The sequence below is a fragment of the Strongyloides ratti genome, scaffold srae_chrx_scaffold0000002, assembly GCF_001040885.1.
Source record: "Strongyloides ratti genome assembly S_ratti_ED321, scaffold srae_chrx_scaffold0000002".
In the NCBI taxonomy this organism is placed as follows: domain Eukaryota; kingdom Metazoa; phylum Nematoda; class Chromadorea; order Rhabditida; family Strongyloididae; genus Strongyloides; species Strongyloides ratti.
In genome coordinates, this window is record NW_020171510.1 from 1,844,766 (window position 1) to 1,858,744 (window position 13,979).

General features: G+C 18.3%; 6 protein-coding genes across 6 annotated transcripts; 2 read left to right on the plus strand and 4 right to left on the minus strand.

Moving 5' to 3' along the window:
- Positions 1-2,570: 2,570 nt before the first annotated feature.
- On the plus strand, positions 2,571-4,026 carry SRAE_X000139300 (FMRFamide receptor; the record flags this gene model as incomplete). Its single annotated transcript, XM_024648440.1, has 3 exons — positions 2,571-2,865; positions 2,917-3,500; positions 3,616-4,026. The coding sequence occupies 3 exons, from the start codon at positions 2,571-2,573 to the stop codon at positions 4,024-4,026; spliced, it is 1,290 nt and encodes a 429-aa protein (XP_024498858.1).
- Positions 4,027-4,415: 389 nt separating this feature from the next.
- On the minus strand, positions 4,416-5,034 carry SRAE_X000139400 (Acyl-CoA-binding protein, ACBP domain and FERM/acyl-CoA-binding protein, 3-helical bundle domain-containing protein; the record flags this gene model as incomplete). The annotated part of the gene is made up of 2 exons (XM_024648451.1): positions 4,416-4,593; positions 4,850-5,034. The coding sequence occupies 2 exons, from the start codon at positions 5,032-5,034 to the stop codon at positions 4,416-4,418; spliced, it is 363 nt and encodes a 120-aa protein (XP_024498859.1).
- Positions 5,035-5,910: 876 nt separating this feature from the next.
- On the plus strand, positions 5,911-7,671 carry SRAE_X000139500 (Putative glycerol kinase 5; the record flags this gene model as incomplete). Its single annotated transcript, XM_024648462.1, has 5 exons — positions 5,911-6,036; positions 6,085-6,181; positions 6,232-6,310; positions 6,356-6,449; positions 6,487-7,671. The coding sequence occupies 5 exons, from the start codon at positions 5,911-5,913 to the stop codon at positions 7,669-7,671; spliced, it is 1,581 nt and encodes a 526-aa protein (XP_024498860.1).
- A 75-nt stretch (positions 7,672-7,746) lies between these two features.
- SRAE_X000139600 (Hypothetical protein) lies at positions 7,747-8,472 on the minus strand (the record flags this gene model as incomplete). The annotated part of the gene is made up of 3 exons (XM_024648475.1): positions 7,747-8,296; positions 8,335-8,414; positions 8,455-8,472. 3 exons carry the CDS (start codon positions 8,470-8,472, stop codon positions 7,747-7,749), a joined length of 648 nt encoding a protein of 215 aa, XP_024498861.1.
- Positions 8,473-8,780: 308 nt separating this feature from the next.
- SRAE_X000139700 (Nematode fatty acid retinoid binding family-containing protein) lies at positions 8,781-9,383 on the minus strand (the record flags this gene model as incomplete). The annotated part of the gene is made up of 2 exons (XM_024648486.1): positions 8,781-9,008; positions 9,054-9,383. 2 exons carry the CDS (start codon positions 9,381-9,383, stop codon positions 8,781-8,783), a joined length of 558 nt encoding a protein of 185 aa, XP_024498862.1.
- Positions 9,384-9,859: 476 nt separating this feature from the next.
- On the minus strand, positions 9,860-10,604 carry SRAE_X000139800 (Hypothetical protein; the record flags this gene model as incomplete). The annotated part of the gene is made up of 3 exons (XM_024648497.1): positions 9,860-9,894; positions 9,935-10,317; positions 10,378-10,604. 3 exons carry the CDS (start codon positions 10,602-10,604, stop codon positions 9,860-9,862), a joined length of 645 nt encoding a protein of 214 aa, XP_024498863.1.
- Positions 10,605-13,979: the final 3,375 nt, after the last annotated feature.

The following is a 13,979-nucleotide window of genomic DNA, read 5'->3' on the forward strand; positions in this document are numbered from 1 at the left end:
ATATATCAATTGTACATACTATTTTAACTTATATTTTATCAATTATAGACTTCCTATTAAGAATATATAACAGTATTAGAAAATTGTAACAAAATTATTTTGATTCTTTTTGCTAAAACTTTTTTTTTATAATTAGTTACAAGAAAGATATCGTTGTCCTAAATTTGTAACTCCATTAAATTTTATCCCTTCCTCTTATTATTTTTTTTGTGTTAGCTTAAAAAGATGTTTTTAATAAAAATTTTAGTAATATTTTTTTTATCAAACAAATTTTTTACTATGTTATTATTAGAAAAAAATTATATCATATATAAAATTATATAAAATAATCTTCTTAAAATTTTTTTAATTGTCATTATTATTTATATATAATATGTCTTTCATTTTTGATAAAAATATTTCTGTAAAATTTAAAATTGTATTTGAATAACTTTAGAATAAATAATATTATATGCTTTAAATTTTAGCATTTAAATAAGTTACATTATATCCTAAAAATTTAACCACAATTGAGAAAAATATCAGAATATCCAATCTTTTAGTTTATCATGATATAGTATATATATATATATATATATCTTTTATTAGTTTTATGTCATTATTATTTTATAATATATGAAATTTATTTAAAAATATTTAATTTAGAGTTTAAAGTTATTAAGTTAACAAATTTTTTTTATTAACATTATCATAAATAGACTACCATTTTTTTTTTAATTTACTATTTAGTTTTATTATATTTTTTTGAAATAGTATTTAAAGAATATCAAAGGATAAATCTGTGATATAATAAAAAGTTTAAAAATACAAAGACAGTTTAGGGATATATATATATATTTTTGTTAACTGTTTTTATTCTATAAATTGATGACATTTAGAATTTTTTTCTTTTAACACATTTTGACTTGTTTTTTTTATAAAAATCATTTTTATGAATATCCATTTATACATAAATATAAAATTTTGTTTTTAAGTACCTGTAAATAAAGCTAATTATTATTTTTAAAGATTTATGTGTTTTTTTATTACTTAAAAATAATAATAAAAATAATGTTATATACAGTAAGCTTTATAATATGATCATAATAAATTAAACTAAAATTTATTTCCTTTTTATGAAAGTTAACGATTAGTTGATCCATATGTTTTTAAAAATTTATTTTAATGATCACTTAAAGATTATTGTTTAACTAATTGTGTTAATAATTATCATCCTAATGATTATTAAAAATGTGATTTTTATTTTAAATTGTTTATTAAAAATACATATAATTGTTTAACAAATTAATATAGTTTTTTAAGTATTATAAATATAACAAATGATTTTAATTTTTAATAAATTTAGAAAGTTTTTTAGTTATTAATTTTTGACTTTTAAAAATGTAATATATATATATAAATAAATATTTAATACAAAAAATTGAATCCCACCCTTTTTTTTTGTCTTAATTTGGCATATGACAGTATTTTTAGTAATTTTTGGTTTGTTGGATTTTTTTTTAGATTTGAACTATTAAAATATTTACTAAAATTATAAAAAATTTCCCCTGAGATACTGTTATTGAAATTGAATGATAGAAAAATATAAAAATCTAGAATAATTTTTCTCAAAAGTTAACTAATATATTATGAAAAGAAAAGAAAATATAATTGTGTAAAATTTTTGAATGTAAAATGATATGTATATTATTTTAAGATTTATAATTATACAATATTTATGTTATTAGTGTGTATAATTTTTTAATATATTCAAAAATTTATAAAATATATGTCTTACAAATTTATACATATTTTAATATTTTTTGAATATATATAAATATATAAACTCTTACCTTAAGTACATTACAATATTTTTAATTTAAAAAAAAATATGTATTATAAATTAAATATATATATATATATATATATATTAATAATAATATTTTTTTAAATATTTGATAACTAATTAAATAATTTATTTATGATTTAGCTATAAGTTATCATTAAATTGTAATCTAACTTAACTTGAAGTACGACATTGATGAAGATGGATCAAGTATTTGAAAAATATTGTCATTTTTTATTAAATATCAAATTTAACACCTTAATATTTATCTATTAAAGATATATTAGCAGTTTGTTTAAATGATGTGCAAGAAGAAAAGTTTTAGTTTAAGATAGATGATTAATCAAATCGTGAATCAACAATATATATTAAAAATGAAAAATATATTTAAAAGTTATAATTATAAATAATGAAAAATTTTCATTTCAATTCTTAAAAAAAATATTATAATTGGTGGTTTTATAATATTGTTAAAAATAATATATCTTAATTCAAGTTTATTTATTTCTTCTTTTATTTTAAAATTCTATATTAAACATGCCATTTATTTACTTCAAAAGATTAACGATATATTTTATCATTTTAAATAAGTCTTAATAAATATAAATTTTTTTTTTATTTAGATAGCATTAACTTAACAAATTCGCCATCTCCTATTAATATATATACATTTTAATAAAATACAACCTAAAATTAGAAAAGGGCTGGAACATTTTTTTGCATAACTCATTTGTTACTATACACAATGGAGTCAGAGATATTATTTTGGGATGAAAATAATATGGGAAAATTGGTACCATCAGAATGCCTTTTAACATATAATAGTACGTATGAAAAATTTAAAATTGTTCAAATAGGTACCCATAGTTTTCCAATTAATATTACAAATTGTCTACCTGTTTGTGGTTTTTGTGCTGTTTCTGTTCCTGATCAAACATATACACTTATAACTATGGTAATAAATGGTATTATATTACCATTTACTGGTATACTTGGTATGTTAGGTAATATTACATCTGCTTACATCTACAGTCGTCCTGGTAAGTATTAAATTTTTATTATATATATATATTTTTTTTTAAAAATTATAGCTATGAAAAATTCAACAAACTTTTATCTTTGTGCCTTGGCATTCAGTGATTGTTTAATAATATTAACTGCTTTAATTACATTTTGGTTAGATATTTTTCGTAATCATTCAATTATAGTTCATCAATTTTACGGAATTGTCGTTCCATACGTTTATCCTATGTGTCATGTAGTACAATTTTGTTCTGTTTACTTTACTGTATTAGCAGCTACTGATGGTTTTATTCAAATATGTTTACCATTAAAAATTTACAATTGGGTATCTAGATCATCTATTAATATAAAAGCTGTTATTTTTGTCATAATTACATCATTTATTTATACTCTTCCAAGATGGTTAGAAGGTATACGTATAAATTGTTGGCATGATATTATGGAACAAGCATCATATGAAATTTGTCAAAATAAAATGGCATCACAACCATGGTTTACTCAATCATACCAAGGATTTTTAGTTAATGTTGTTACTGTTATTATTCCTTTAACATTATTAGTTTTTCTTAATATATTTATAATTGCAGCATCAGCTATGGCTAAATCTAATAATCCTTCTAGTAATGATAATAGTAATGATAATATTGCATTGGTATGTTTTGTTTTTTTTTTTTTATAAATATATATAAAAGCAAAATGAAACATTAAGCTAAAAATTATATTATAAAATCTTTTTCTCTATCATATTTAATTTGATTTTTTTTTAGATATTAGTAGTTTTATTATTTATCATGTGTAATATTGCCAGTTATTTATTGAACGCTCATGAAGCAATTTTACTGAATTTATTGGGACCATCAATAAATTATTTGATTGATACATCAAATATGTTAACAGTTTTTAATTCTAGTTTTAACTTTGTTATATACTATGTTTTTTCATTACCCTTTCGTCGTACACTTCACCAATATTTTGGCAATCACATAACATGTAATGAGCAAAAAAATTTTTACAATGGTAGTACATCATCAAATAATGATATTATATCATTACCAAATAAAGTAGTTGCAAAAAATGTTAATGATGACGGCATTAGTATTATTTTTGAAACAAAAAGATTAGATACAATAAGTAGAATATCAACGATTGAAGATGAACTAAAAGAAGTAGCAATGTAAAATAAATGATAAAAAATAAAAAAAAAAATAAATATTAACAATAGATTTTATTTTTAATTAAACATTAAAAAATGTCTTATTATTACTATTCTTTATATATAGCATTATTTAAAAAAATATAAAAATACTATAAATATTTTGTTAATATTTTTTTTTCTATATAAATTATGATTTATTAAAAGAAATATTTTTAAAATTAATTTTTGATTGTGCAAATTATATTTTATATATTGCAATAAAATTTATATATATATGGTATAATTCAGTGCTCATGTTATATATTAAAAATTACACTGTTATATGAATTATAATTTGCTTTTATTTTTTTTGTTTGATATAAAATTGAGACAAATATAAAACTAAAATATTTATTTTAAAAACCATAAAATTTAAAATATTTTTCCAAGAATGGCAAGATTCTTTTTAATTGATGGATCAAGTTCAGGACCATTAAGCCATTCACCAACATTAATTCCTTCAATATTATCAAATGTTCCTAATAATACTTCAATATATTGTTCCATTGCATCTTCCTTAGAAATACCTTCTTTCTCTTTCCAAGAATCCCTTTAAAAATTAACAAAATATATATTATCATTTAAAATTATTAAATTACATTTTTTTATAGATAATTATTTAAAAAAATTAAAATTTATATATTAAGTATTATTATTAAAATGCCAGAAATCATTTTTTTTTAAAAATATTTATGTTATTAGATAATAATAAATAACATTATAACGTCATAGAATATTTTAAAAATAATAAATTTATTTTTTTTTAAATATAATCAATTTAATCATTCACATTTTATTATACTTACCACTTCTTTCTTTCAACAATACTGAAAAATCCTGGTCTTTCAGTATTAACATTTCCAATAGTTGCTTGTTTATAGAGGGAATAAAATGCAAGTTTTTGATCATTTGATGTTGTTAATGGACCACTTGCTGGTAATTTTTGAACAATTTCAACTGCTGCTTTAAAACGTTCTTCTAATGTAGCCATATTTAAAGTAATAATTAAATAAACAAAATAAATATATATGTATATATATAAATGTATATAGTAATTATTTAAATTTTAAAACTTATATATATATATATATGTTTAAAAATTTTATTATTATCATACAGAAATACATGTTTAATTTTCGTCTACAAAAACAAATGGATCAAGGACATTTTATAAATTAATCTTAACTGATAGAAATAGTTATTATTTCTAAATTTTGTACTTCTGTCAGTCATTTTATGTACAAATTATTTACCTTTATGTAGATAAAGATGTGATAAATAATATTATCATACATTGTTTAAACAAATAATTGATGATAGAGATATGTAAATAATATAAAAAGTGGTCTGATTTTGATAAACTTTTTATTGTATTTTAGAAATTAGATTAATTTCTTTTTTAATTATGATAAAAAAAATAGTTATCATTGAAATAATTTTATTTTAAAAAGTATCATTTTATTCTTCAAAAAAAAAAAGTTAATAATGATTTAAAATTAATAAAAATTTTTATAAAATTATTAATATGAAAAGACAATGTATTAGAAAAATACATTCTATTCATTGAAGTATTGTAAATCTGTAATACCTATTACAATCTAAATTGATAGCATTTATGATAATATAAAGGGTTAATAAAATAATAAGATATTTATATATGTAAAAGAAGATTTTTTTTTATGTTGATATTACATATATATTTATACCTAATAAAGATTGCTAATTTAACAAAATTGATGATTTATTTTATTTACTTTTTCAAATGTGTTAATCAAAATAATTATCAAATTACAAAACAATAATAAAAATATATATTGTTATTTATAAAATCAATATATTATTTTTTTTAGCTTCTAATAGTCTTAAAATGAAATCAAAAAATAATAAAAATATTAAAAAAGCCTATGTTCTTGCTGTTGATATTGGTACAACAACGATAAAAGTTGCCATATTTGATGACAAAAATAAAATAATTACATGTGAATCTGAAAAGGTAATACTTTTATATTATACATTATATTGATATGTCTATTTTTTTAAGATTAAAGTAGAAATATTAAGAAAAAATGATATTTTTCAAGCAGTAATAGATCCTGATAAACTATGGAATCAATTTGTAGAACTTGTCAAAAAGACTGGTAAGTAAATGTAATCATTGGTTATAACAAAAATATCTAATTTTTTGTAGTTTCAAATTTTGGCTCTGGTGATTTAATTGATTCATTTGGGATATGTTGTCAAAGAAATACATTTATCACTTGGGATAAGTAAGTTTTCTAATTAAAATAATTTTTTCTTTTTTTTTTTTTGAGGAGAACAATGAAACCAATTCATCCATTAATTACATGGAAAGATTGTAGAGGAAAAGATGAATGTAATAATTGGAATAATGGTTTTTTTATTAAAGTATGTCTTTATTTATAATAATTATTTAATATTATAGTTATTAAATTTTGCTGGAACAATTTTATATTTTTTATTTAGAAATGAAAAGTTTAAATCTCTCAAAATATTTCGTTTTATTAATGGTATGGTATCTCATAGATTTTTGGCTATTTCAAAAGAATATAAAGAAGTTGAAAAACTAAGAAAAGAAGGTTTATTGGGATTTGGATTATTAGATACATGGCTTATTGCAAAATTAACTAATGGTAAAAATATTGTTACAGATCCATCTGGTTGTTCAACAACAGGTTTATATGATCCATTCATTAAAAATTGGTCAACATATCTTTTAAAAATTATATCATTTCCAAGTGAAATTTTACCAAAATTAACAAGTAGTGCAGGTGAAATAATTGGTATTACAAATAAATCTATTTTTGGTTATGAAATTCCTATTTGTTCATTAATGGGTGATCAACAAGCAGCTATTATTGGCAGTGGTTGTATATCTAAAGGTGATGTTAAAATATCACTTGGTACTGGATCATTTATTAATGTAAATACAAATAAAAAAGTTTTTGCCTCATTATTAGGTTTATATCCAGTATGTGTATATAAAATAAAAGATGATTATTGTTTTGCTGTTGAAGGTGTTAGTAGTGATACGGCTGATGTTATTAAATGGGCAGGATTAATGAATTTATATGATAATATAGAAAATTCTTCTAATATTGCTTTTTCTGGAAATATTGATAATTATTTAAATTTTTATCCATTTTTTAGTGGAGTTCAAACACCAACAAATGATACTAATGCATGTTGTGGATTATTAGGTATCAATTCTACTTCAAAAAAAGAAGATATATTACGTGCAATATTAGAAAGTATTTCATTTCGTATTTTTCAATTATGGAAAGCAGTATTTAAAGAATTATCTAATTTTAAATATAATAAAATTAGAATTTGTGGTGGTGTTGCAGCTAATGACTTTATTTGTCAAACAATTTCTACATTACTTAATACAAAAATTGAAAGACCTAATGACTATACATCAACAACATTAATTGGATCAGCTTTTATGTGTGGAGTGACAAGAGGGTATTATAAAATAACGGATATCTCTGAAATAGTAACTATTGATAAAACATTTTTTCCAAACAAAAATGAATATGAAAGGTTAATGGAAAAATTTAATAATTGGGAAAAAGCTTTAGAGAGAACATTAAATTATTATGGAAAATAATTTAAAAAAAAAAAAGAATTTTATAATTATATTCTTTTTTATTATTAATAATAAAATCGTTACTTTTCAAAAAAATTAATGAGCCGTAAGTAAAATTTGACGACCATGGCGACATGTTAAATGTTGACGTTTAAGCAATGATGGTGCCCAGTAAAGTCTTTCATAACGTAAATCTTCAGTTATTGAATATGGTTTATCAGGTAAAAATGATTTATAATATTGAATACCATTTTCTCTTCCATGTATATACAAAGCAAAATTGTCAAATCTTGTATTATCTGCTGGTACATTTGTCAATCTTGGTCTATACTTTATTGGAAGTAATAGATTAGAAAGTTTATCACTAGCTTCAGTATGTTTTGGATATATATGTCTATTGACTTTATATTTTTTTCCATTAACTTTATCCATTTTAACAAACCAATCCATTTGTTTAGGTTTGTAAGATTGAAAATCTCTCATATCGGGATCAAGTGAAGTATATCGTAAATTATGTTTCATTCCATTTACTGGAGCTAAAGAGGAATATGATTTTGATTTTCTTAATTCTCCTAAAAATGGTGTATAGATATCATCATATGTACAATTATGTGTATTTCTCCAATTTTGTTTAACAATATTAAAACTTAAAAAAATATATTTAAATATAAAAAAATAATTTACCTGTTAGAAACAATTTCAGAAAAAGTGTCATGAGGAGCATATGTTGATGTCCATTTTGAAGTATCAGCTTGTCTTTTAACCTATAACATTTTTAATTTTAATAAAAATTTATTAACAAACCTGATCAAATATATTCATATTGAAAGAAATATAAAATATTGTTTAAATAACACAAAGAGATATCTTTATATAATAATTATTTAAAATATTACATATATCTTAGAAACACTAACAATTGTTTTTCATAGTTTCTTATTACTAAAATCTGTTTGCGTGGTATTAAATAATGAGAAACAAATATAAATTTTTTAAACAAAAAAAAATGTCGACAAAATAAATGAAGCAAAGCATTTTATTAGCTCTTATTGTTTAATCATAAGAAACAATTGAAAAAAAAATGTATGTTATTTATCATAAATAATGTGCGAACTAGATAAGCCAATTTGTTAAGATGAAAAATTTTCATAATCTTCCAATAAACCGTCGATTAATTTTTTAAATTTTTCACTTGTTATATAAACAAATATTTTTGGAAATGTCATAGCAATGTTTGTTTTTGACTCTTCAGACAATTTTTTAAACTCCTCAATGGTATTATGAATTGCTCGAAGAATTTCAAGATATTCATATTTATGTTCAATTGTTGGTCTTACTTTTCTAAATTCATCAATTCTCTAAAAAAAATAATTATATATTTACTTGATTGTTAAAAAAAATACATTTAAGATATAATCTTTTGCTTCAGGTTTCAATGTATCAATTTTTCCATCAATATATCCTTTTATTTCCATTGAAAGATTATAAAGATTTGGTCTTCTATTTTTTAATGCATTTAAAGCATCTGAAAAATCTTTAAATTCATCATGTTTTGATATTATTTCATTGATTGCTCTTTTGTCTTCTTTAGACATATGAAAAAGTCTTTCTTGAAATTGAGAAGGTATAAGTTGTCTAAACATATACGGTATCTTATCAGGATTTGGTAAGACATATAAATAGCACAAATTAGCTAGACATACAATGAGAATATAATGCTTAAAATTTAACATTTTTAATGTTAAAATTATATTAACAAAAATATATTTTAACAGCTTAAATATTAAATAAAATAAACATCATAAGGGGACGTCTTTAATTACTTAATGATGGCATAATTTTTTATAATGATTTATATATATATAAATATGTAAATCATCTTTAATTTAAGATATTTTTTATAAAATGATAAATTAATTTAGCTTTATTATTATCTTGTGTTATCAAAAATCATATGAATATTTGTAAAATATGTTTTAAATAAATGATTAAGAAGAAAAGTGAATTTTATCAATTTAATTTTTATATATAACTTTTTAAATAATATTAAAGATACTAAGAAAATTGTATTTTTTAATGAAAATAACAAAAAAATTATAGTATATTAAAAAAAGTTACAACCTAAAAATAATTTTATTGTTTTGTAAAAATCATAAAATGAAGTAATAATGTTTATTGAATATTAAATTTATAATTTAAAAAAATTTTTTTATATTCTTGGAATGTTAAAAAATCGTAAAAATACTAGAATTATATTAAAAATATTATTAAAATATTTACTTACCGACTATTAAAAATATTATCCATATTGTGTAACGTGTAATTGCGAATATTATATAACATGATTTTTTGCTGATATGTGCATTTATAAGAAAAAAATATAAAAAATATATTACTGTCCAATTTTTGTTGTCATATTTAATTTTATTTAATATTTGTACAATATAATGAACAGAATTTTGAGGATTTTCATTACCAGATATATATTCTACCAATTTACCTGCAGCCAAATCGGATAATTCAAAATCATATGTTGTCAGTTCATCACTATTTGTTATATCAAGTTTATAAAATTTATGAATATCAAATGTTGTATTATCATTAAATGGTAAAAATCTTCCATTTGAATATGTTATAGCAAATTCACCAGCAAATGGGTATATTAAACTACAAAATTTATTATAAAAGAAAATTATATATATATATATGTATATATATATATAATACCTGTAAATATTTGAGTTAAATACAATTGTATTAAAATGCTTTGTTTCAAATCCATATTGATCAACTCTTTTTTTATAAATATTTCTTAGTATTCTTCTACTATTTTCTTCAGGTGATAAATCTTTTGGACAATCAGATGCTATCTTATTTTGTAAAAGTAATTTTAGACGATTTTTTTCTTCATTTTTGACTGATGATAACATTTCATTTCTTTCCGACATTATCATTTGATCAATAAATAAAATCAATATAAATAAATAATTCCATATATCTATTCTGTAAAAACGAAATATAATATAAATAAATTATTTTTTAAATTTGAATATTTTATTATTATATAATATTAAAAATAATTTTTTTGTATATTAATTTAAAATATTTTTATATTATAATAAATAATAATACAATTATTTTTGTAGTTTGGAGAAACAATAACACAAATGTTTGTGCATTAATAGTAAGACATTCCATTAAATAGAAACACATTTCTATTATAAGGTAAAACATTATTATATCAAAGGAACAAATAAATTTTTATAAAATGACATTGAAAAATAATAGAATATTAATTGGTTTTTACAAAATTGTTATATAATAAATAAACCGTAATTATAAAAAATATATAATAAGCAAAAAAGTTTTAACTTATCAATAATATAATTATTAAAATTAATTTATTGGCATTTATAAATGTTAATAAATGCTTATATTTAATTAGATATAGTATTACATTGATAGACAAAACATTTTTAAACCATCTTATAAAGAAATATATATTATTGACAATTGTACAACAAATATGCCTATTTAAAATACATTTATATTTACTTTTCTAAAGCTGTTTATACATGACAATATATTCAAAAAATTTTGTATCAAATGTACCTTTATCACGTAAAAAATACTTTTACTGACTTAGATAATTGTTGTAAGTTTTTTTTTTACATTTATATGTGTTAATAAATTAAAAATATATAGAAAAGTACATTTTAAAAGTTTAAAATTTAGAAAAAAAAAAAAAATTAAAAAAGGTAAAAATTATAATAATCATTATATACTTTGACGATAAATAATGTTTATAAAAAGACAAAATTAGTAACCTTGGTTCATATCAATCAAGGGTTACTTAGTTTTTTTTAGAAATTTTTCTTTTTCTAGCTACTTTTATTGTACCTAAATTTATCTTTGTATATCTATTTTTAAGAATAATGCTTCTTATTTAAATATCTATTTTCATTGGTTACTAATATCAGTAAATAATATATTATTTTTACTAAAAATAATGCTTAATTAATTTAGAAAATATATCGAAATAAATTTGATTACTTTAAAATAATGAAGAAAAAATATTTAAAGAGTTATATTGTAACTTTACATTTTTTTGATATTTATGTTATTAATCTTTACGCTTATTATAAAGTTTTTTTTCACTATTCAAAATATATTTTTATATATTAAAGTTATTACCTTCATTTTTTTAATAAAACAATTTTAAAAAAAATTTTATTTATATTTATAATTTTTACAGTTAATAACCATTAAATATTTTTTTAAATATATTGATATACAAGTATTAAATATTAAAAAAAAATAGAAAAACATCAAAAAAATATAAATATTTAATACTATTTTTAAAATTCTTGATTTTGATAATACTTTTAATTTATAAGAAAAAAAAATATAAAACTAATAAATATTAATTCTATAATTTATAATGTAAACATAAAACAAATTTTGGTATTTTAATTATCCTATAAATATTATTTATATAAAAATATGGTATTTAAATAAAAAAAGGAATAATATAATAAGGTGAATATAATTAATTTGAAAATAAAAACGTTTAGTTTTAATTAAAGGAATAATGGATATTTTAATAAATATAAAAAAAATTCACTTTACAAAAATTCGATTTTATAGATTAATTTTTATTTAAAAGATAAATTTTTTTTTTTTTTGCATATAAAATAACTTAAGTTAACTTTTTAATAATAACTATAAAATTCTAATATTGCATTTTTTATATATTAATAACAAAAAAAAATAATAAAGAAAATAAAGATTTGTAAACATATTAAATACAAAAATATTTTTTATTTTGTACCATTTTTCTAAACATTTTAGTATCGTCTGATAATTTATATTAATATTTCCAACAAATAACTTGTAAAACAAAAATTTAAAAGTTTTTTTCAATAATTTAATAAGATGGTAATTATTTAACATTTTTCTTACTAAAATTTTAATATAAGGAATATTTGTTTTTTTTTTAGTTGAGATATTACTATTTTCATAAATATTTTGCTAAAATATTTTTTTTTAATTTTTTGTTTTTCAAAAGTATCAAATATTTTTTTATTAACATAAAATGTTTAACATTAAATACATTTATTATACACTTTATAAAGTTTAAGATATAAAAAATAGCTTATTCTTAGTATATAAAATTAACAACAAATGTTATTTAAATTCAATTGTTTAATTATTTTTTATTGTTTTATTTATTTTTATAAATCATATGATTTTTTAAATTAAAAGTTATTTTGTTACAAACTTTTTAAAAATACTTATAAAATAAATTTTATTTAATTAATATCATCAAAATATTTAGCATATTTTTAGAAAAAAATGTTATTTGAATATAAAATGTTTTTTTTAATTATAATTATTAATATTTGAAATAAAATAAAAAAAAAAGTGTATTTTTCATGTTTGATTAATGTAAAAGAATTTTTAAAAAAAATTGAAAATATTACCTATAAATTTTATAATTATTCATTATTTTTTACCTTTTTTATGGTTATTATATGATATTTGAATTATAATTATTCACAAATTATCTTTTAAAATAATATTTTAATAAAAAAATTTTGTAATTTATTAAAGGTAAATAGTTTCTTTAAATTAAAACATAATTTATGTAAAATAATAATATTTCCACATAAATTTATTTCTTATTTAAATACAATTTATCAATGTTTTCTGACAAAATATATACTTTAATAACTTTTTATCACAATGATTTATTACTTTTAGTGCTAATCTCTTAATTATTTTCTTTTTGAAAATCATTATAATTAAAATTGAAGTATCATTATATATCAAATTAAATTATTATCCTATTTATAAAACAATAATGTAATCTTATATATAAAATAGTTTATTGTTTAGTAATTTTAAAATAAAAATCATACTAATACTTATTAAATAATAAAACATCTTAGTAATAGTTGATTATTCAATTCTTGTCATTATCACATTACTTTCTTTTACCGATATAATGCCATTCAAACAGAAATTATTATAAACTATAAACAAATTAAATATCCTTCTGTTCATATATTATTTATTTATAATTGATGTATAGTCATTTAATTCAATACAATCATCAATGAATTTTAATGTTTAAAGTTATATGATTGAGAATAATTTGATTAAGCCGAAAAATAAAAGATTTATAACAATATATGTTGTAAAATAACACAGGTATATTCGAATTGAAAATAAATCTTATAAATTAACAAATACATTAATATATCTTAATCATCTTTTTAAAAAATTAAAGTTCATCTAGAATAATTTTATTTTTATAATTATTAGAA